General features: G+C 41.2%; 1 protein-coding gene across 2 annotated transcripts in view; it reads right to left on the bottom strand.

Moving 5' to 3' along the window:
• wscd1b (WSC domain containing 1b) overlaps nt 1-25,478 on the bottom strand; it is a 99,616-nt gene that overhangs the window by 18,660 nt on the left and 55,478 nt on the right. For both annotated transcript variants that reach the window (XM_034682891.1, XM_034682892.1), the window contains 3 exons: nt 18,665-18,879; nt 16,720-17,356; nt 717-831 (listed from right to left, as the gene is read on the bottom strand). In XM_034682891.1, the coding sequence (XP_034538782.1) occupies nt 717-831; nt 16,720-17,107 (503 nt within the window). In that variant the 5' untranslated portion in view covers nt 17,108-17,356; nt 18,665-18,879. The remainder of the gene's footprint in view (nt 1-716; nt 832-16,719; nt 17,357-18,664; nt 18,880-25,478) is intronic.

Consider the following 25,478-nt stretch of genomic DNA (forward strand, 5'->3'; position numbering starts at 1 on the left):
AGTCATCTCTAGACTCAAATTTCAAGGTGCTTGTTGAACTGTTAACAGGAAATTCTTAAAAAAACATCTTCGCTAATGGCAACATTGCAAGCCATGAAGAACTGTTGGCTCTACCAAAGTTGATATTGTCATAAAATGAGAGCTGATGGTTTGGAGACACAAAGCATGTTTTTTAATACCTGGAATGGTTGTTTTTTTTCTTTTGTAGTTTTATTATTTGTTATTGTCTGTTTTTATCTGTTGAGTTATCAGCACCTGCTATAAAATATTCAACCCCGCCATATCTCCTACCATCACAATTTCCTGGTGTCACTGCTACATGGCCATAAGGAAGCTCAGATCACTCCTCTGACTAACTCGCCAACAGCTTTCTGGAGCTCATTAAGCTTTCTAACACACACACACACACACACACACAGACACACACACACACACACACACACACACACACACACACACACACACACACACACACACACACACACACACACACACACACACACACACTTCTCCTTCCTCCTACTCCTGCGACACATCAAGCCTTCTGTCCTGCTCATCACCCCCCCACACCCTCATCTTTTACTGTCATCCAGCCACCTGGCTCTCTGTGGCTCCAAACACAGGAGGCCATTCATGGAAGAGACCGAGCTCCAAAGCATTTACTCAAACAGCGGGGCCTCTGTGGTCCCTTCACAGGAGCCTGCAGCACACATTACCTTTCTGAGCAGGTGTCCTGACACAGAGAGCTGGTCATTTTGCGCAGGTCATAAAGCATCGTTCCCCCCAGGGCTCGATCGGTGGCGTTGTGCAGGAAGCAGCCCATGTAGGTACCTGTTATAAAAATCAGAGGAGAAAACAATTCAGATTAAAAAGCTCTCTGGAGAGGAGGCCAGTGTCTTCATTGCCGGTTTAGAAATAGTAAATAAAAATGTGTTTGTGTACACAGTTATATTTAAAGGGTAGTCTACATTTTTTTTGAAGAAGTTTTGGGTGCATGAGGTATTAGATAGCACAGAGAGTCAGTTACAGTGTAGTATGTTTCTGTTAGATCAGGAGTGTTGGATGTCAGTCATAACAAGTCATAATATAACTAAAACAAATGACTTCATACTTCCTGCTGCAAGAATCCTTGTTTCTTAATTCATCTGAATGTTAATTATTCTTATTTTAGAGGTATTAACAGTATTTATACGTATTACCTGGTGTTTAATGCTTGATTCTGATCAACAGCCCACAAAAGTAACTGATTCTCAAACACTTGATACGTGGGGGAAAGGGTATCTTAAAACAGGCCTATCCAAGTGTTTCATATGGAGACACATAATTAAAAATTTGACAAATGAGTACCATTAAACAGACCCAACCATGTATTTAAGAAGCACATTAGCAAATGAAGCAAAGGGGGTACTTAAAAGAGACCTCACCATTTATTTGCTAAATAAGGAGTATCTAATAATTGAGGATACATGGTACCTTTAAACAGACTAAATCATGTGCATGTGTTAGATATATAAATACAGTGAGGGTTAGCTGTGTGGAGGTTGGATAACTATTAATAATAAAAAGCAGCATGGAGATGGAGAACTGTCCCAAAGGCACTTTACTGTAGCCACTCGCAATCTTCATAACATCAGCAATTCCTTGTCACGCAATCACATGTTGCAGAACGAACCAACTAGAGGCTAGGATGACCAGACAGAGAGGAAAGGGTACCTTAAAACAGACCTCTGCATGTTAGTTTTACAGAAACTGTTTCTAAAATAGGCACTTCAGGGTACCTCAAACATACGCCACTCAGACTCTGCTAAAGTTAATGTTTGTTGACAACCAACTATATAAACTGCTGTTTCAGGGTATGTGGAGGAGAGAGAAAAATATACCTGTCTCACACTCTTGTAGACTATATGTCAAAGCAAAAACAGTGATTTACTATTACAAACATGCCTTTAGCTAATTATATGTGTTCCCAATTTTTATTGGCTGATTCATGCTTATATCAGCGCCATGCTTCCGTGTCCACTCTGGACAAAGTTGAATACTTAGAAATGAGGACGTAAATAACATGAAAAAAACCTGCACGTCTGATCTGAAGCCAGCTCCATCCCTCTGTATTTATAACACATGAAGTGTATCTCACGCTCTGTTGTTTTTCAGTCATTGTCTACTCAAAGCACCACATCAGTGATATCATTACACAGCAGGGTGCAACACTTTGCTTCTTCAGTTTCAGATATTTCTCAAAAAAGAAACCTTGCCTAGTGAAACGTTTTACAATAAGAGCGTTAGCTGCGTGACACTTTGAGTCTGCTGCTGAAAACTTTTGTGCCTCCCAGGGATGAGTTACAAATTCCTTGATATGTAAAGTTCACATCAGAAGTATTAAACTCTCAGAGAGGGATCAGAAGTGAGAACATTTTTCAGAGGCTGAACCGACAGAACTCTGTTGATATTACAAGATATTTGGTTCTCATGACGTTATATTTATTCAAGTTATTGAAACTGAAGGTGGATGTGTTGTGATTATAGTATATACAACTAAAAACTGGCTGTCTGACTTACTTATTGGCACTGTGGTAAGTTTCTGCCTCTAGTCTTGAGAGGGGGGAAATAATGACAGTAAGTGGGCACAGATGTGAGAGCAGTCTGAGGAGCTACTGGACCTCAACCATCTCTGATAGGGAAAAGTGGATCAACATCCTGTCCTGCAATCCAGGCAACTGCAGCAGAGCTGGTGAGAGCATCGCCAAGTGGCTGATCTCTACAAAGTCACTTAAACCAGAAGAGGCATTGATAACAGCAACAATGATCAAAGCTGAGACACTTGCCTCATTTAGTTTTAAAGGTGTGTCAACATCATAGCTCTGAGAAGGAGGAGAGCTGAATGAGGTCAGAATGTTAACATCAATATTCTTGCAGAAGTCCAGTTCACCTTGTCTAACGATACCTTCAAAGGAAATGTTCACTTGAATGTGAGTTATAACAAATAAGCAGGCAAATGTTTGAGTTTGACACTGAATACAGGTCAAGGTCCTGCTCACCCTGTCAGGATTCTAACATGCATAACCACCTGTTCACTATACCTTACTCAATAACACTGAACGTTGTACACAAAGGTTTTGACAGCATTCTGGGTGAAAATTCAGCTGGATCATTTTCACTGTGGAGACCTGTTTGTGGAAAGAGCAAACTACAATCCATCAAAAGATCCAGATGTGGAACAGGGATGAGACGGATCACATGCTTTGCAGCATGCAGTGAGGGGCATTTCCTATCTTTTAAACAGATTACCCAGAGAACACGTGTATTGCTAACAGTGTGTTGCTTGCAATATGCAACTTAAGGTGCCTTTTATGTACTATTAAAAAAGAGGGTATTCACTATTTCTTTGCAAGCACTCAAACATCTCTGCAGACACGTTCAAATCACTACCTTCAACTATTGAAAATAATGGGGTAGAAAATGGTGCTGGGCTCAATACAAAGGGGTAGCTTATGAATGACACACTTTGAGGAAGTTTACCAGATGCGGACGGCTTCTTCTTTTTATGAATGTCCAGCAGGCTGTACGCTGCAGTGTGTCGTTGCCCTCAGAGACAAGGCTGATGTTAAATTTGAGTAAATTACAGACTTCACATTTGAAGTCTGAATGCGCCACATCAAACTATAACGTCAGAGGTTAATCACAAATTATCAGAGGTCAGGTTGTACTAGTGCAGGTAGTGCCTCAGCCTTCTGACTGGTAAATTTGACAGCTCCATACACCTCCTGCCGGCACAGGTAAACAGTTGACTCTTTCCCCCTTTTAATGGATGCTTAGTGTATTAAGTGCTTCCTTTCAGCTGTCAAAGAAACATCTCTTACTGTAATTATAAAGTTCTGATTGCTCTTTGTTATCAAAAATGAGGCACACAATGCTCACACCTACAGCCAGCTGTCGATGACTGTTGCCTCTCCCCTATTTAACCTGATTTGGACATACACCAGACTTCATTCAGTCTGAGCTCTGGCACTATTAAAGTCCTCTCTGTGTGCCAGGGCAGCCTTTGCGTCATCACTTACTCACAGTAATTATACACAGAAGCATGCATTGTGAGCCATTATTTCCAACTAATTTATAACATGATGACGCCTAATTTATCATCCAGCACAGATTATTCTTTTCTCTGCAGTAAAGTGAGCCTATTCTGAGGAAAGATCAGCCCTGTCTAAAGATGGATGTAACACATAATGGGCCTCGACAGTCTATAATGATGTGCAGCCCAGATTAAGGCTCCACATAAAATGTCACCCAAATTTAGTCTTTGATGTTATCCCCGTCTTTGGCACATTGAAGCATCAAACTCTGCTCAGATGACACATTAAAGTCTTCTTTTTTTAAATATCAGTCAGTGTGAGGAAAGAAGCATATGCATGTCTTTTGTGTGCAGGCTTCATTTACATTCACCCCTCAGGTCTGAGACTGCTATATTTTTAGTTTTCATATGCTGTATGTTTCCAAGCATTCAGGCGAGGGAGGAGAAGTGAGGCTGGTAGTGAACTGCTTCTATCTATACGTTAAAACTGAACGGTCCCTACCAATCTTAAATGACACTGTGCAAATCTACTAATGCACATTCAACTTTAGAGGGTTCCATCATATAAGAAAACTGTCAATCTGACACTCATCTGCAGGTTAGCTACAACACATCAGTGATAAACCTGAGACTTAAACTATCAACAGGCTTCATGACAAATGTCAGTGTATGTCTTGGTTTACTCTGTCCATGTGCTAAGCCCCATCTCTCTCTTTTACCTTGTTGTTCTCTTCCTCTCTCATTTCTCTCCAATGGGCCAGTGGATTGCTGTACATCTAAACATCTAAACATCACTTATCACTTTTGCTCTGATATCGTTGGTTACAATGGTGCCCTCAAAATTACACTAAATATCTTAAGCCTGATTTAAACTTCTGCGTCAATCAACACCGTACTCTATGCCGTACTCTACGCCGTAGGTCTGTGCAACTCCTGCAAAATGTAACTATGCGTTGAAATGATCACAGGACCTGGGATTGGTCCACTGGGCAGAGTCTATTTCCTGCGTTTACATTATTTCCAGAATCGCTGTGAATTGGCGATACTTTCCATCTCCCCTACGTCTCCCCTCTATTTCTCTTTGTAATAATTGCTGTATGATCAACAGCAACATTTATCAGCTCCAATAATAGGCTCGGAGTCGCCATAGTTCCCTGTGAATAAGCAAACAGAAAACATAGCTGGACTGGATGCAGGTGATCTGACCAGCATAGAAACCACTCTGCCTACAAGCGTTTCAGCAGTGTATTGCAGAGCAACACGGACACAACACACAAGTACTGTATGTAGTCAACGCAGAAGTATAAACCAGGCTTTATGGCCCTGTCACACCTTGATGATTTAGCCAGCGTTTTCCTGACGTATTAAAATGCCTCTAAAACTCTGACATACGCTGAATTATCAATGTTTTTTTCAATTTTGGGTGTATACATAGCATACTAATAACTAATAATAATGCCCAACTATAGTCCACTTGTGCAAAGTGCGCGGGTTGGTAGTCAGATTTAGATACATTTTTTGTTATACTGGTTAAAATGATCTTTATATCCCGATGGCAATCAATACATGATTGAAAGAGCGAAAAAAGCCGCTATCACCGGCCGGAGTAAACCTGGGAAAACACCAACCAATCCCTGCCATGACAATGTGCTGAGGACCGGTTTTGAATCACACACGATCATATGGTCGCGAATCAGCGGCGCTCGTGCATGTGAGCGGGGGCGTCGTTTTGGAGGAGCTCCGAGGGGAGGGGGGTAGGGGTTAGACCGAGTCCTGAGGAAATGCTACATTCAAAGCTAGTTTTCTGTGACTACCAACCCTAGCTTTAATTCAACAACAGCAGCTTCATCGTTGAATACCACCAGACTCCGACATAATGACTTCAGCTTCTGTTTCAGAGGCTCTGCTATTTGACACTGAGTGTGGCTCCAAGGCTTCTCACTCACATACACGCAGACACATAGCTCTACATGTGGGAACGTGTGTCAACGATCGCATAACTTACCTACAACTCTCAAAAGAATAAGGGGTAAATGTTAGTAAACTGGAGTCTGGATTCACAGCATCACAAAAAGAGTTTGACGTAAAAAACAAATGTTCGCAACACCAGAGACCTACATTATGAAGTGAGTTCATCACACCCAGGGCACCTTGCCTGTCACCTGGCTTCTCAAACCCTGTGAAGCTGTCCCATACAAGTATGCTGTCAGATGTTCATATTTTATAGGCAGTAATCTAAGTTATTAGAATAATTTAGACTTAAATAAACACAGCTGTTTGCAAAATGAAAGACAAACTTACAGATAAAGAGAAAAAAATGCTGAGTGAATGTGCAATGTGGTTATTCCCTGTAACTGATTTTGTGCTCCTTTTTTTTTATCTTGTGGCGTGTATGACAGTTTTAGATATAATGTTTCAGCTGCAGCACCGACAGAATCAAAGACTCTGTCTGTCATTTACAAAGACTTAGCTTTAATTCTCTACAGACGGGCACCTGCATGCAAATGCTACTAGTCCTCCTGTTTCTCAGTGAAGGCTTTATTTTTCAAGGCTGACTGTTCTTGCTTCTTAATTTTCCAGGACTGAAAACAAAGGCAACAAAACAAAAGGAGGTCTTTTTTTCCCCCAAAGGTCTTTATTCATCTCTAACCCCTGGCTACATCTGCAAAAAAAAAGGTCTGTCACTCCCAGAAGCATCATCAGAGGATAAGAAGTGGGCTCTGAGATTGCTGCAGTAGTAAAAGCTAAGATAAGAGAGTTTCTTCAGGCTGTAAGAGATGGTTCGTAAATTAGGTCTAGAATTAGGGGAATCATTTTTTCACTTCAGTCTTAAGTGTGTTAATTTGTAATGGAAATTTATGATTCCTTCCTTGGGGACACTTCAGGATGAAGAGGGGTGCAGCAAATGAACGATAGCAGGTTAAATCTTGCAGAATGTCAACACTGTGTAGGAAGTGACATTCATAGATTCATTGAAATGAACCGATAACAATTTCCCTTCGTGTATTTTAAGTTTAGTCCCCTTCAATGTTAGAAAGAAACCTCTACACCTTTGACAGGTTTGCTTCACTCTTTGCTGGTAACTCGACAATGTTGCCTTTTAGGTCTATTTCACAAGCACTATGGTACTCGTGGAAGTTTCAAGGACACTTAGGACTCAGCTTCTGCTTTTTAATATTTACTACCCGCATTAAATATAAAGACTGATGCCAGCTGGTCAGAGAAGATTAAAAAGGAGTTGGAGGGGTACATGTGACAAGGATTGAAGAGAAGCGGCAGCAAGGTGCACTGACAAGATGGAAGCGAGCAATGGAGCATAAAATCTCTGGCAGGCCGAGCATCAGCATATCGAATTCATGATTCAATCAGTGTTCGTCGTCCTCTGAAGCTCGTCCAACTGGTTGTGTCAGGCGGAGCTGAGTCACCGGCCGCCTGTGCTTCAGGAGGAACAAGCAGCAGAACACCAGCAGCTGGAAACATGAAGACATCGACCACGACCTGCATGAGTTTGCAGCAGGGAACATCTCAAGAGGCATCATCAAGGTATGGCCCCCTCACCCACCCAGTGGGGTGGGTCATTTCTTTAATCAAAGTGAAGGAGAGGCCCCAGGCAGCTGCAGCTCAGGGTTAATGGAGGGAAGCAGCTTGAATTCCCAGACATGATGGAAAGTAGTGCACTTAGGCCTGACATTGTGTCGCTTTCTCAAACACTAAGACAGATGGCTGCGCTGAGCCAATCCCTCCCCGCAGGACGAGATGGAGAAGCTAATGACATGACGGCCGAGGACGAGGACATGTGCAGTAGCCACGGGAAGCATGTGCAGAGTGTGTGTGTCCATTAAACTGTGCTGAGGAGAGTTCACAGTTTCACTGCAGGGTCTGTAATATCCTCACAGATGTGAGTCATCCAAACCCCAGCACAGGGGTCAACACATGGAGGGCTGACTCTTTTAATCATGGCTATAAATGTAAGATAGTACTAAAAGACGATAGTGCATATTTATTAGTATATGAAGGTTGTTAGATGGACTTGAGTTGCTTTTAGAATATAAATAAATCCAGCAAAATATTAAAAAAATGGGCAGAATTTTAACTATGGTGTACAAAAAAATGAGAAACCTCTCAATACTTTCACACAGCTCACTATTGTTAGTTTCTGATTCTTCAGATACATTAGATTGAATTAAAATCTCTACTTAAAATAATTCTTCCTCACCGTTTTATGTTTGACTAGAGATAGACAGGAAAGATTTCCATGTTGTCATTTACAAAAGTTAGAGAAACTGGCCACAGGTTCTTAGCTTTAGTTGCATGCCACCAGATTTACAACCTGCAAAGGTGAACAGGAGCACATCACACCTGTACTTATACGTTCCACTTTTGGCACCCAGTTCACTGGGATTCATTCTATAATTGTATGACTTGTTTTCAAGACACTCCATAGATTGCTTCTTATTTATCAGACCTTTTAATCCCTTATACCCAACACGATCACTCAGGTCCTCTGAGCACTCTCTCCTGGAAGTCCCTCAAGCTCAGCATAAATCAGGAGTGACATCGTCTTTCCAGTTGTGTTCCTCAGGCACAGCTCAAAGCACACTTTTTTTAATCTTTTGGCCTTTGGAAGTAATTAAAGCGCTTTCAATATGTTTTTTATATTTATGTGATCATCACAATCTTTAATGTCTTAGTGCACTGTTTTATTCTGCCTCTGTGCCTGTTGGTGAGCTTGTGCTGTTTTTATTGTGAAATAAAAAATAAGAATAAATTTGACTTGTCTTGGTGGTGGCAATCACTAGCTCACACAAACACCCAATCACAATCTAAGATGCATGGTGCCTTGTTGTCTTGATTTACACCTTTTGTATATATTTCTTTTAACTCAAGTTCTTTTACAGTAGGTGTACTGCTGGTTACTCACCTTCTACTTTTTTATTATGTATTGCTGTGTTTGTAATTGTTGTACCAAAGTCCCACAGAGAAATGAATTTTCTGTGTGAACCCACCAAACCATAAGCCTGGTTCAGATTCTAATTGTTAAGACATAAAAAACAGCAAACAGCAAAACCTGATCTTCAAAAAGAAACATGTTAAATATCTCCAACCTATGTCACATTTAAAAGCATATTTTCTTTTTGAACCACGAACAGAAAATGCTGTGGTTCTGAAAAAGAGGTTGTTTCACCCCAACCAATTAATGGCATTTTGACATAATCTGCATCGGCCAATACTTTAGGCCCATTAAAGATGTCTGCAGACACTGCAGGCAGCCCCCGTCACTTTGGCTGCTTTGGAGCAAAAGTCCCCCTAAATGATAACAGGGTTTTGAAAGACAGCAGATCAAATCTAAAATGACTGACTGGTGTTACATATAAATTATGTATTGATGTATGGAATCATGCATTTTATATTGCTCCTGACTTAAATATCAGTCATGTTCTGAAATCTAAAGCAAGCCCAATGTATGCATTATATACATTGTTTTATACACCTCTATCGGCCAACCCGCTGTCTCATTTTAGGCATCAGTCACTCAAAGACTGATATTGATCGACCACGAATAATGAGATCCAGAATTTTCTCTTAATGCGTCATACTTAAGGCTTCTCAGGGCACAGTTCATGCCAAAATGATACCTTCAAATTCAACCCAGGCTATGCACCTGACACAAACTCACTTTATATCACAGAAGAATGCTATAGTAGTTATTGCTGTTCAAGCCATTGAAAAACGGGCCTACAAGCAGTAACATACATCATTTGTTTGGTGTCACATGAAGCATCCACCATTGGCTCTGGAATACATAAATTAACATTTACAATTGTAAAACCCAGGTAATCTGGCAGCTGCTTCAACTATGGGTGCATTTTCATTCTGTGAATGTTTTGGATTTTCTTCTCAGAAACAGGAATTATAAATAAAAATTGGAGGTAATTTGATTTTCATTTTAAAATACAATATTTAAACTTGAAATACAAGGCCTTTTTCTTGTTCATGGTCAAAAGTGGATCAGCAACGTTTCAAAACTAATTTGATTTTCAATTTCCATTTAGGATATCAACAAAAACAACATGAGGAACAGTACTAAAAAAATGTCTCATCACTTCATTTTCTGGGTTAGGCTGGATGTGGTCATGAGCAAGTGTAGAGCGAACAGAAATACAGGCAGGGGCACTGCCCAGGAGAGGTGTCTGCCCTGAAGGCACTCTTGTCAGGAAAACCTGAGCAGCATGAAGACCTCCCTGCACCAGAGGTCTGGATCAACAACAACCTAAGCCTGTTGATGTCGGTCATCGCGCATCAACAGAGAGAGCAAACCACTCCCTGGATCGTCAACGCCCCGCCTTATGACCTGCTTTATCCAATCACCATTCCTCATGAGCCATGCATCAACTTGACTCCCTAAGCACAACCCAATCAGAGGCAGTGTAGATTGGGTCATGACTTCGTAGAAGGTTAGGGCCATGATCACACTAGTAGTGGGCTAGTAGTGCTAGATGCAGTAACACAGCTACAAGGCAATTTTAATAACAGCCAATGGTTGGCTGAAAATAGACGTAGGCTCACGTTACTCACCGTCTCCATCCAATTAAACATCAGCAGAAGAACTACAGACTCGATGGGACTGTTATCTTGTGAGTGGTGTCCAGCATTTTACTAATGTGCTCATGGGCCAGAAATGTATATGAGGCATTGACCTCCTCTCTTACCTATGCAGGTAAAAAATGGAGACTGGGACGTAACAACGTGAAGACAGCCCTGTGATGGCATGTTCTTCTGCCTGCTTTGCGATAATGCAGGGAGAACACAAAAATACAACAATGACTCATTTTACCAACTTTATCAGAATGAAGCAAACAATCTACAGGACGGAGAGCACCTTAAAATAAGGTAAGGCAACAATGATTGAACCTGGAAGGCCACATCTAGGGAAAATAAATGAAAAGTCTCACATACCAACATTAATAAGTTTATAAATGTATCAGTTTATGTATACACTATAATCGACAACACTTCAGCATCAGCTTCAGTTCTATTAATCTGAATCAACACATACTTCATGAGAACCAAATATTTTATACTATCAACAGAGTGATTCTGTAGGTGCAGCCTCTGAAAAATGTTCTCACTTCTGATCCCTCTCCGAGAGTTTAATACTTCTGATGTGAACTTTACATATCAAGGAATTTGTGACTCATCCCTGGGAGGCACAAAAGTTTTCAGCAGCAGACTCAAAGTGTTACGCAGCTCACTCTCTAAGTGTAAAATGTTTGACTAGGCAGAGTTTCTTTTGGTATAAAAACCTGAAACTGAAGAAGCAAAGTGTTGCATCCTGCTGTGTCATGATGTCACTGATATGGTGCTGCTAGTTGACAATGAATGAAAAACAACAAACTTCATGTGTTAGAAGGATGGAGCTGGCTTGGGATCAGACCATCAGGCCCCTAATTTAGCATATGGTGATATCGTGGCTTCTTTTTTTATACATGTATTTTTTGAAATCCTTGTAAGACCAGAGAAGACACATCAGCATGGCATCAATATCAACATGCAGTATGGATCAGCCAGTAAAATAATTAAAGAAAATAAAGACTAGCTAAAGATATTTTTTAATCATGCAGCGATAGCTTTTGCTATTACCTATTGTGTCCACGAGAGGGCACTGACAAGTATATTGTTTTGTAAAACAACGTGTCCTGGTACAGCATGTCATCACACCTAGTCATCACACCTATTAGTAGCCACATTGGCCAGAGAAGTACTTCAATGATTGTAGCGAGTAAAAATGGCGACCATTGCAGCAAACAAAACATGTCAAAATGAGCTTGAAACAAGATGGTGTATTTATTTCAAGTATTAAATCATGTGTAAAACTAAGTTTCAGCTTATTTTTAGTGTAGTAAGGTTTTTATTATGTAAAAAGGATACTGTCTCCTGTTTCCAGTGGTATTTCCCCCTAATCTTTATATCACCTCATGCATCCTTTTCTGTTTTCCAAGGCCGATTAGGATACCATTTACTATTAGTTAATGGGACTGATAACTGAAAGTTGAAGCCGATATGCATTTCCAGAATAAATGAAAAACTTTATGTCAGAAGTTAGATTTTTTGAACTTATAAACTCCAACTCAAGACTTTGTAGAAATGGATTTATGTAATGTTTAATCAAAACTGGAACTCCTTATGTGACGTCAAGTCAAGCATCATGTTATTGGCGGGACGTTAGGTGAAACATAGCGTTGAGTGAAAACAGAGCCAGAGGTAAAGACACACAACCAGCTGAGCCACAGTAGCACATCTTTTGATCAATTCATTTTAACTGATCTATAAAATAGAATGCCAATACAGAGAGTCGGCTAAATGCTGAATAAATCGTCCCCGACAATCGGCCAAAGCTGATAATGGATCAAGCCCCCACATTGATCACTGTTGCTTTGACAGAGAATAATAACCAGCCTGTTTGTTGTTCACTTCCAGCAGCAATACCTCTGTTTTAGAGCTACCCAAGGTTTTCATACAGTAGGAGTCTAGTGCATAATCCTGTCCGCGCTACATCGTGTGTGATGTATACAGTTTGTGCTCTGCAGTCTCATGCCTTTATTCAGGCACTTGGGGCATATTCCCATGCTTATTATGGATTGACTGGTGCAAGCTTCAAAGTTAGGAGGAATGGTCTGAAAGAGTTTAAGAACAGAAAGTCTGCAGTGGAAGGATGGGTTCATTAATCTGACTCAGAGTTTTCTTTTTTGACTTTTCTTCAGAACAAATCTAAGAAACTCGGAGCCTAGTGCTGTCGACTGACTCTGAGCAGGGAAGCAAAAGTGTATTTAAACAAAATCTATTTCCAGGAAAGTCTCCCAAAAAATTTGAGTGCACTGATCTTTTTAGCACAATTCTTAATTGATGAATGTGTGTGTTGTTATTTGTGTGTTCTGGGGAGATTAATGAATCATATACAAATCTGGGTCCTGCTTTTTCTCCAAACTTTCCATGGCTTACTTTTCTTGGCCATGTGGTCAAACAGACACTGCCAATTTATTTCTGTGTCCTGTGTTGTACTTTTTAACAGGAACTTTAGCCAGATGGCTGCTGCTGAAACTGATCTCATTCCTGCCTCCAACATTTTTCATCAGTATTACCCTACTTAGTGACTGAGCGGCTCTGTAGTGTCTGTTTAAAAAAAGGATTAAGAGCTCTTGTAGGATGCTTTTCAGGAACGAGCTGGAAGAACAATCGTTCCACTGGAGGTAATTCTATTGTATTTATCATTTCAACATAATGGCACAGGCTCTGACAGGAACCCTCCAACATTCGACTAAATCTCCAGGGACATCCTTTTTATCTTCATAACTTATTTTCCTGAACTACTGGAGCCTGCCTCTTCTGTCTGTTTTTTAGAGGAGCAGTGAGCTCTGTCCCTCGTCTGTAAGATGTGACACATCCAAGCGCAAAATGTCATATAAATGTATAATGAAGCTCCTTCAAATGTTCTTAGGATAATTATCTGATCTTAAATCTACGGTGAAGCCTGTTGTGGATCACTATGGAAACAGAGACTGTATGACCTCGGCTACAGCACCTCCAAGCTAAAAAAAAAACATAAAATAGAAAATAAACGTATAAATTTGCACCTTTATATTATATTCACTTGAAAAATCCTCACCTTTGCTTACACATGTCCACCAATACATTGTACTCCCCCATGTTCTCACTTTCACGGCTCTATTTCAGACAGCATCACAGTGTCAGAGGTGAAACTTTATAACTCAATGTTATGATATCTGCTCATCTCTATTAACAGACTCTGAAAATAAGGAGAACCTGGAGGCACCAGGCAGGATTTTGGCTTCAGGATCCAGATATTGAGTCCAGATATCATCACCTGCTGGTGTTTCATTGGCTCTCTACAATATAACAGTCGATGAGACAAGCAGCAACCACTGGTGCTGAAAAGTGAAGCCAATGTGGAAGTGCAAAAAAAATGCAGTCCTTCAAGTGCTCACCCCTAAAGTCAATGATCCTCATCAGGTCCCCATATTAAAATGTCCATTTGTAAAAACTGTATTACGAGGATTTTTTTTCCGAACTCATCTGTTTTGATTGTTGTAACTTAAGAGTCATGCATAAGTTTTCCCCATTTAGGGTGTGGTTGAGTTGACACACAGGTGGTTGTGTTGTAGCTGTTCACCAGAAGGCCAAAGACCTGCCACAGCTCCACCTCTTTCCTGGTTTCTAGATTGATCAAAAGTAGGTGGAGTCAGCATTTCCACCATGGCACTAGCTGTCTTTGGCCTTCATGATAACTCTTCACAAACTTATGGGTGACACCTCTGAGACTAAATCCACGATTTTTAACAATCTGTGGTGAAGACTTAAAGAGGCAGAACACATAATGCAATCCTGCAACCTACTGGTGGTCGTCAAACAACAGTTCAGTTTTAAAGCCCCTGTGAGGAGTTTTTCACTGGTTATGAAACAGATTGAAATTAACACTGATGCCCCTTTATTACCTACAAGAGCAAACCACACCATCAAGGGCAAGCTTGCTGATTTTTATATACAAATTTGAAATGCCTGTTATTACATTTCTACAGGACGCTGGAGAAACAGACATTTCTAAAATGTTATTCACAATGAGTGATTTATAACAGAGAGCAGCATGCAAGGGTAGCTACCAAACTGCTTTTAGACGTTGTCTCTCAACTCTAACTCCATTCAAGCTTCTCAAGCTGCTGCTACTGACTGCACACACAGGCAAAGCAACACAAGGGGAGTCTTAAGCAGAAATCTTTCATCCCCAGACTCTGGATCTGCAAGAAGACCTAAAAGTTACCCAAAGCTCCCATATAGCCCAGAGGCTTTTCTATTGTTAGACAATAGCCAGGAGGTTCAGAGGTTGGCTGCAGATGTGCAGGCTCAGTTAATGATTGGTTCAGATGCAAGAGATATTATGATCAGACCATCATATACATACATTTTCACAGGGTTTTTGAAAAGCAAGTTTACAACTCATATAACTTTAAAGCACAACTTTACAGTCGACCACATGGACTGTTTGAACAAAGGATGTTTTGCTACGTCACATCCTCCACCTGTTGTCTAATGCCTCTTAGAAGTCAAAAGTTTTTACCTTTGGCTACCATGGGATTATGTCAGGAAGGGGAATGAAGCTGGAGAGGAACAAGGGATTGGTAAATGACAGGTTATAAGGTTACAATCTGTGCCTGTGGTTCATTTATTAAGTAGCAAGTTAATAGTTGTGTGTCTAACAGATTGTGATTCGATTTGAGGCTGTAGCTGACCAAACCTCTGTGTTTATAAAACTGAAGAAGCAAAGAGAGCTCCACCTACCATCATCTCTGCCATGGGCTACTCAATGTGTAGAACACTTGCTTTATATGATAATGCACCAGCATATTAAATAGAGAAAAATAGACTGCTTTAAAGTTGTCATGGATAGTGTAAATGAAACATTTTTTTATACCAGGTTATGAACATGTTTGATTGTGCTGTGAATCAGGTGTTTCTTATTGGGTTCTGATAGGGACTGACCTCCTTTTGGACCAACCCATGAAAGTAACTACAGTTTTGGCAGATTGCACTGATAGTTTTGTAGTCCCAGAGGTTGATCTTAAAAGAATTTGCAAAAAAAATTTTCTCAGTCTCTTGTGAAGAAAATTAATATTTCTGCATTTGCATAGTGCTTGTCAGTGGGATTAAAATAGTGTTCAGCTGACTTTCACTTCTGTGCCATTAAAGTTTCACTGAAACACTCATTAATGTAAATGGGGCAAGCAGTGGCCGATGGTCACATGTTAACATAAACACTGGGTGTTTGCTTCTTTTGCCTGCTGGGCAGAGAGCAATGTTAATTAAAGAGTTACAACTATTAATATCTGAAGCTTAGGTAGATGCATTTTTTCAGAGTTGCTGAAATGCATGAACATCAGGAAATAAGAATCCATTATTTGCTGCAGCTGCCAGCCTGTAACAGGTCAGAATTTTCTAACCAAGCCTGAATGACGTGATTGGATGGTTTACCTTTCCTAACTGCATTCTGCAGGCACCAATCTATGCACTCTGAGCATAAGCAGAGTCTTCAGAGAGCTAAAACTTGCTCCCAAGAGGTATTTGGATGCAGTTAGTGAACACTTTATATGCTCTCTCATTAACTTGTCCAGTGAGTCAGCAGACAATCATGTAAGGAGCAGAAGCTTTGGCTTTGTTTGAAACTGGACGTTGTGATGGGTGCAACAGGTCAGTAGACTGAATCATTGACACCCACTCCTTGATAAGACGTGTCTAAAATATTAGTGTTCAGATCTCAACAGCTTTCCAACTTTGCCCTCACTGGATGGAAACATGGCTCCCTGTTTAGTTGGATAAATCATAGTTTGCATAGAAAGAAGGATTGAATTGCCCTGAGTGACTCTGTCTCTACTGTCGACTCACTGACCATGAGCTGATCCCTCGTTGTGAACAGCTAGCCACATTCCTTTTTCCCTGAATCACACAATCAGCAACTGCACCCCTGCAGCTGACTGAGGACTCAAGTGTAGACAAATCTAAGTCTTTCACCTGACTTTTAGGTTTTATTTACCGAATGTGTTCTCATAAATAGATGTGGAGTCTGTCTTGGTGTTTACCTTTATGTCTGCTGTTCCTGTGGAGAGAGACTCTCTGCTCTGGACTCTCTGGCAGCAGATTGTGAAACCAGCGGCGATGCAAGTGTTGGACCCCCAGGCTTTGGGATGAGGGCCAGTGTCTCCCTGCCTTGGCTCCCCCTCCGTAAACAGGCTGAGTGGCCCATCTGGAGCGTGCCCTCACGCCCAGACCTGCAACCCTGAAGGCAGTTGGAGGGGCTGCGAGGGAGAACAACGGCGGCAGACTGACGAGGTTCTGCTGGGTGACTCTGATGCTGGAGCGCTGCAGGAGCAGGATGCTGCCCGCCATCAGGTAGGCAATGCCCAGGCAGAGCAGCAGCATGTGAGCCCGCTTCAGGATGCAGTGCAGTCTGCAGAAGGGCGCCGCCATCCTGCTTCCGGTCTCTCACCTCAGAAGGAAGCCATCTCATGGATCAGAAGGGAGGACTTCTGTAACCTATTTATGACTTCATAATCTGGGAGAGACCCGCAGCATCTGGCAGCAGTGTTGACATTGTGCCTCAGTTCTTCATCAGCACAGAGTCCAGAAGCAGCAGAGGAACAATGGATGTGTCACCACAGAGAGGGTTTAATATCCAAGGCTGTGGGCTCTGAATCCAGGATGACCCTCAGGGAAAAGCTGGGAACAGAGAGAAAACACAAGCAGCTGGATTTAAAGCATGTGTGTATTTCTGTGTGTGTGTGTGTGTGTGTGTGTGTGTGTGTGTGTGTGTGTGTGTGTGTGTGTGTGTGTGTGTGTGTGTGTGTGTGTGTGTGTGTGTGTGTGTGTGTGTGTGTGTGCATGATCAAAGGGAAGGGAAGTATATGCCTGGAGGATTAGATGCACAGCTCATGTTGACATATGGGCTTGTGTTTCTTTCTTGCAGCGTCTTGCAACACATCCCTCCGGTGTCTGCAGCTCTGTTGCTTTCACTCCTGCCGTTTGTTTTTAATTCAAAACCCTGCCTCAAGTTCTGTTCTGCTGCTCCTGTTTCCTCTGTGTGCTCTCCTGTCACATTAATCCAGTTTATAAAAAAGGGGGAGAAACGACTCGATGACACCAAACCTCTCTGCTTTAAATTGGATTCTCTCTCAATGCATTAAATTCCTGCACTGTCGGATTATATTTATTTTTACACCAGCGATATCTCCCCATTCAATATCTTAATCTGAATTTTTTCAGCAAACCACATCATGTGCTTAAAAAAAACTGTCTGAGAGGCGCACTGGGGATGTTTATGAAATGAGGATTATCAAAGCAGAATGAAAGCAATCTTTGACCTCTGATGAATTAGTGATGAGTTTAGGGAGAAGCTAAAATAGGACATTGGAAATGTCTGATTGATGAGGTTGTAGAAGTATTGGCTGTGTTTCACTTTGAAGAGAGGAGCAGTGGAGTGACCCTCTGCTGTCTGTTTGTTCTGTCATGAATGCCTCTTTTGCTTCAGCTGATTTCACTTTAAGCCTGAAGAGGTTTCCATGCAACACCAGCTCTGTTTGCACCCCTCAGACTCTGCACATTCATTGATATCAATTAAAAGCCCGGTTGTCTCGGTGGCCGTCACACACCGTCATGCCCTTCAGCTCTACTTTTCATCTCAGGCCTCTCCTCTGAAGCTACACTATGCACCCCCTCCTCAATAAAAAAGTAGGGGTGCGGTGGTGCTCCCGAGGATAGAAGCAACAGTTTGCACAATGAACACTCTCTCTGATCAAGTCCGTGTGCCCAAGTTATGCTCAACTCCACATTTTTAAGCATAAAATCACGCAAAATGATGCAGAAACATTCACGCCTGTGTCTTGTCATGCAGCAGGATGAATGAGACCAAAAGTACATGAATAAACAGCGAGAGTAAACATGGAGCATCTATTTAAGAACCCAGAGGTCTTCCATCTTAAAAAGCCCCTCCACCATTTACAGTACAGGATGTTTGAGCACGCGGCTTACCTTCAGCAGAGGACTGTCGCGCGCTGCATCTCTGCACCGTGCGATCCGTTTGAGGCCGTTTCCTTCGCTGTTTCACCCGCTTTGACTGTCCAGCGAAGGTCTCCTCGGCTCGGCTGGGGCTCCGGCATCTCCCAGAGCTGCTGTTATATAAGCTCGCTCTCTCTGTGTGTCTCTTTCAGCCCTGCCTGTGCTGCTCTCCGTCGGTCTCTTGAAGGCTGGCACGGCGAGAGAAAGCACAGGCAGCATCAGTGTGAGTGTGTGTGTGTTTGAGAGAGAGAGAGAGAGGGAGAGAGAGAGATAGAGAGAGAGAGAGAGAGAGAGAGAGAGAGAGAGAGAGAGAGGAGAGAGAGAGAGAGAGAGAGAGGTGATGGGGAGGTGGCGAAGGAGGAGGAGGGGAGAAGGGGTAGTCAGTCTCATTTGCATTGGTGATCCGAACGCGTCACAGCTCCTTCACTGTGCGCTGTCCAGCAGTCCTAAGCTCACACTGCATCTAAGGAGCCGTGTGCCGTCTCACACCTATCCACTAACACTGAGCAGCATTCACACCGTGCTCATAATCAACATTCTCCCTGCACAAACGGACCTTGATTTTGTCGTAAATTAAGAGAAAAATGTCCGAGCAGCAAGCACGCTGCAGCTCACTGACTCTTGGTTTTGATGTGGGAAAAAAACTGCATCACTGTAAATCCTCAATCAGCCATTTGAAGGACATTCCCTTTGTAATAATTTCAATAAAAAGCCTGTGTTGCACTTGTTCTTCTGATGCCAGGTTACCTTTTAGGGGACAACTGGTACAAGCAACAAATCATGAAACACTCATTCCGTTGAGGTTTTTCTAAAGGTCTGTTAGATGATGTTAGTTTGGAGATTTAAAACCATTACCAGTTCACAGTGACAATAATGTATTGTCTTCATTTAAACGTGCGCGCTTGGATTCACCCCTGTTGTTACAGTGCGCTTGAAGCCCTGAATCAATGGACTTTGCCATGAGTCATGTATGACGCATCAGTCATCCGTGCTTCACCGTGTCGACGTCCCTGCACGAGCTTCAGCACCATGAACAGCGCCTCGTCCGCGCGCTGCAGCATGAACAAGAGAAATTAACAGCGCGTAACAAAGCGCTCTGCCATGCATGATTGACCTTCAACTGCAAAGACTCACATATACAGGGAATGGCCCAGAAAGGGGTACAAAAATCTGCATATTTCCAGACTTTTACTAGAGTGTGGAGTAAAAATTAATCTGCTCTGATGTTTTATATCTTAAAAATACATCAGAGGAAATCTAAGAGATCTTTGAAACAACTTCACACTTCTCAACTGCAAATTAAGAGGTTTGAAGAGTCATCTAACGAAGAGAGGATGGGATGTGTTGGCATAGGCGGTTTATCATCCACAAAATTATCAAACATACAGTGTCACTCTCATCTTGCTCACTTGGGAGTAAGTGCGAATTAAAACAACTAAGGTCTAAGAAGTGACCCTTGAGGAACCCCTGAGAAAATCTTTCTTTAAAGTGGATTTAAGAGGTGCATCAAGTCTACTTCCAGGGTGGAAAACAAGACACAAATACAGGCAGAGCAATGAGAGGTGGAGTCTGTAAAAAGAATACAGCATTCATATGAGATGTAAGGGTGCTCTACCTAAATAACTGCTAGTTTAAAAGTATTTGATTGAAATGTTTCTATTATTTTTTGGCGCTGTGGTTTGAACCAAAACCTGGTTATAATACAGCATAAACACAGCTGGTACAAAAGGTAATTATGTATTTGTTTGCATGCATTGTTAAAGAGTATTTTGCTCAATTCCACTCACTAAGGAGGAGATGACATCTGAAAGGGGGCCCTTTATGTCTTGTGCTTTAATCATGAACACGTTTCAGCAGTCCTTACAGATCAAAAATGACGAATTAAGCTGAGTAAAGGTTATCTTTAAAATTGTCACCTGCATAGTTTTGTTTAGTCTGCTGTGAGAAATCCCTGGAGGGACCCGTTCATGATGTTTTCTGCTTATTTTTTGTCAGTTTTTGGTTGTTATCTTGTGTTTTATTCTTTCCATAGAGACATTCAAGGACAGTAACACTTGTTATTTTTCACCACTTGTGACAGCAGGTTGTTTATTTCATGGATCACTTATTCTTCTCTGCATCTACAGAACGAGTAAACCACTTATCTCATAGTGAAAGTGTTCTGCCTCCTTGACATCCTCTGGCTCCAATTATTTGATGGCAGACAGGAGGCCAATTATATTTGATTTGTTAGCAAGGAGAGCAGAAATGTAACAAAGGAATGCTGAAAATTTAAGGTGACATACTCCTAGCTGTACATTTCTGTCATCTCATGTAAACAAGCTGACGAAAACGTCACTAATGACCAGAGCTGGTATTTGTCGCTTGCAAAGCATATAAAGTTTAGTATCAAGACTCTTTAAAGTATCATGCATTCTTCCTCTCCACCAGGTTAGGTAAGTGTAACTCTCTCCCTGAAAAACAACAGGAAGCCTCCAGAACATAGCAGCCAGACTCCTCACAAGCACTTCATCACTTAATTGGCTCCCAGTGCAATACAGAATCAGCTTCAAAAATTCTATTTATAGTCTTCAGAGCAACTCATGGTTTGGCTACTAGGTAAATTACTCACTTACAGACTACAGTCCTGCCACATCTCTCAGGCCGGGAAGTGGTAGTTAACTGAGCCTAGAGCAAGATCCAGGGTCAGTCAAGGAATATCTACAGGACTGCTTGGAAGAGATCGCTCATGTCTCATTCTCCTCTAAGATTAGTCAAGAATAATTTAGCAGTATTATCGTTGAAATCAAGACAATGATGCTTGCCCAATCTAATAAAAAACATATACACGATGGCTATTTTCCAGTGATATCAAACTTTCATGGAAAATCAAAGGGATAATCTTATTGTTCCATGAAATCTCAGCTATCTGCAAACTCTTTTCAATTCACCATCTTCCTAATTGATCAGCAACTGAACATGACCAAATATATAGCAAAAAATCTGGAGGGACACAAGGACCAATTTCAAAGTAATACAGCACATTTGTTATGCAAATTACAATCCTAACAGGATGAGCAATACACATCAGCTTTGAGTTGTGGCCCTAGTTATCCTGTCAGGATTCTAATGTACATAATCACCCAATCACTGAAAATTGTCGAAATTATTACACAGCTACCAACCATAGCTATAAACTAGCTGACACATAGGATTGATTCAGTGATTATTTTAATGATTCAAAAATATTTGTTTGTAGAGCTGAGAGATAGTTTATCTGATTCCATTGTCGCTAAGACCTCCAGGGCAATGAATTCTTGTCAGCTTCCTTCCGGGATGAACTAACATGAAACCGAACATTTCAACTCCAGGTCAAGTTAAAACATTAGCTTGCTTATTTGTAATAATTCAAATTAAATTGAACATTTCCACAGGAGGTAATTTTAGACAAGGTGAACAAGACTTCTGCAGGAATATGTATGCTGACATTTCTGTCCTCATTCAGCTCTCCTTCTTCTCAGAGCTTTCACGTTGACACACCTTTAAAAATGAATTAGGCAAATGTCACAACTTTGAACACTGTTGCTATTATCATTACCTGGTTAGGGTCCAGAAGCTCCTCAGGCTGCTCTCATATCTGTGCCTCTCAAGACCAGCCTGAGACAGACCCTTGCGTTTTTTTCACAGTGTCAACAGGTAGAGGTGAAATGTGCATGACTCTTTCCGCTGATTGTTCAATATAACGTGAGTGGTCGGGTGTCCTATGCATTGCTTTTGCTGTTCAGGTTTTATTACTGCTATTTTGGGGTTTTGGCCTCTAAGAATCAAGAATTTAACACAGCTGGGTTGTTAGAACAATCAGCTTACAGTAGACGAGAGCTCACAATATTTTTCCGCCTTTACCTTGTAAAAATGACTGTTTGAATGTAACATTAGAAGATGAGAAAAGTTCACTCATGCATTGTAGGGTGCAACCCTCCACCTCCTCATCATTCCCTAATCTCTGCAACAGTTTTTAGCAGCTGTAGACGACATCTTCAGCAATCTCCCTATTGTCACCCAGTCTTTGATCACCTCATAATCTCTTCAGCCTCAGACATCATCGTTGTCCAACACCTTCATCACCTGTGTCTGGACTCCATGGGGGAATAGATTTTGCTGCGGCTCAGGGCAGACACCCTTCGATCATTCTGTCTCCCTGTAGAGTTCAAGCACCAAAGACACTCTGAGAACAATTCAACATCACATCAACTCTGTAAAATCAATCATTTATCTTAATTCATTGGTTGTCCCTCCCGACTGAACTAACTTCAGCTGTGGCTGAACATTAACCAGGTGTTTACATAGTTTCCATTTGAAATATGCCATTGTCTATTCACTTTTCGATCAGTCAGGAAGCAGGGAAATTATCTTCATTTGTTGGATTTCCACACTTCTACGAAGAACAACATCTACTACAGAAAAGTACAAATGGTTAGTTATTAAACTAACTGTTTGATTTTGCTGCAAGGCAGAAAGGTCTAATTTCTGAAATTCTGGTACCATACTTTTGTGCTCTGTTGATGTGAAACACTTATAAAGGATTAGGCAGCTGAAAAGTAGGAGAAACTCAGATGAATTGGTCCTGGTTTGTTCACGTGAAGAAGAAGAAATTACCACAGATTTCCAGATATCAGCGTCTCACAATTCACAGCCTCTAATACAGGAGTTCCCAAAGCTTTAAGTCTCCAACCCCCAAAAATAACAGTGCCAGAGACCAGTGACCCCCATTGTCCTGAGTTGGTTAAATTTTGCTCTCAGCCGCATGCAAGAATTAACCCAAAAACCTACATATTTTATCGTACTTTTAAAAGACAAGAAGCAGCAAAATGTCCTCAAGGGTCATGTGGCAACAAAGAAAAGAAGAAAATTGACGACATTTTTCATTGGCATCATTTATCTAGAATTAAGCTATACACATGTTCTAGATATTCTTGCAACAATGGATAAACTATGCAATTTAAAATAATTATTTTCTTTTTTTTGGAAGGCATCTCGCGACCCCCCATAAGTGTCTTGTGACCCCCACTTTGGGAAAAACTGCTCCAATACAGTAGTGCACCTCCATTACTCAACAGCAGATCATTGACTGCATATTGAAATGGACAGCACACCTCCATCTCCTCCTGTTCTAAAGAGTACAGCTGAAACACCACCTCGATCAGGCACTGACGTATGGTCATTACCGCTTAACTTAGAGACAAGGCATGGGCAGAAGTATTCTGTTTGATAGAGCCATGGGTCTGACTAAAGCTCCTTTTAGCAAACAGCAACACAAGCAAATTTTCTTCAGGTGGGTCCAGTCCACAGCAGAACAGATTCCTGTATCAGTTTGGAGCATCCACTCACATTTATGGAAAGTTCAATGAGTCTTGTGTTTAATGTTTGCTACTTTTTCTTCCTCCATTCCTCCTCTGCTATGATAATCTGGTGCACACAGCGCTGCAGATTATCAGAGTAAAGTATTATTATTATTGACAGAGCTGTCAATCATGGTGTTATAAATAACTTTTTAAAGTCAAACTAACATGTTTGAAAATGATTTATCTGATGTGTATTTTAATTGTCCATGGTTTGACCCATGTACCATCTGTTAGCATTGAGGAGGCAGAGTTTGAAATCCTCTGCTTGAGTCAGTCCATGGGGGGAGCTCTCAATGTATTGGTGTCTTTTTGGGGAGCTGTTAAGCCATCCATACTTCTTTGGTCACACTTTTTATGCAGTAATGTAAGCTGATAAGTGCTTGAATGTTTATGTTAGCTGATGAAGTACTTTGATTTCTTTAAGTTTATAGGATTGTCTTTTTGGCCATCCGTTGATCAGTCAAGAAGCATTAAAATTATACAAATTGATCAGTTTTCTGGTGTTCTTACGATAAATGTAGCTATAACAGGATTTGGAGTTTGCTTCCCGAGTGTGTTGTCAGTGGAAAATTGTGAAATACAAATTATCTACAAAATCCTTAGCAAAGAACTTATTCTATCTGAATCATGATCTTTCCATAATCCTAGTGACACACTGCTGAGTGGATTTGTTTTTCTGACCGTGATGCGAGGACAATGTAATCCTGAAAAGCACCAATAAATGACTAATTTTGTCTTTTTAATTTGGAGGACATGTTGGCTATCTGAGAACTAAATTCCTGGTTTCCATGGTAACAAAGCTGTGACATCTGCTGATCAGTGGCACAGAGTAACAAAAAAAGATCAGAACATGGCTCATCTTCAGTGGTGTGCTAACTACGCTGCGGAGGGACAGATAACCTCTGGATTGAATTACACAGCAGTCAGATCATGTTATCATTTCAACACCAGAACCATCCTCGTGCTGACTGAGAGATTAGAAACATACACACATTTATTGTTGAGCAGCCCAGCTTTGATACCAGTCTGAACTGAACTGAGATTTTACACTTAACCATTCATTTTTTTTTTTGGGGGGGGGGGGGGGGGGGGGGGGGGTTAGAATGAGTCTTAAATCACACAGAATTCAGGGTAAACAAATCTTTTAGATGACATTGAAACATCAATACAAAGCCTCAGTGTTGCTTAAATCTAAGCCATAGTCAAAGGTCTAATCCCCATCTCTCCCTTTTGGCACTTCCGCCTTATTTTGAAGTGTCCTTGACAGGACCTTTAGAAGGAGGGAGGGGCTGGAAATCTCAACCCATAAAAATCAACATATGGAAATAATTTCACCGTCACTCCCAGAGTTTTATTTTCACAAATCTAACATAAGATTAGACATTTCAGTAAGATTCTGACATTTT

Source organism: Notolabrus celidotus, chromosome 5, assembly GCF_009762535.1.
Source record: "Notolabrus celidotus isolate fNotCel1 chromosome 5, fNotCel1.pri, whole genome shotgun sequence".
Classification (NCBI taxonomy): Eukaryota; Metazoa; Chordata; class Actinopteri; order Labriformes; family Labridae; genus Notolabrus; species Notolabrus celidotus.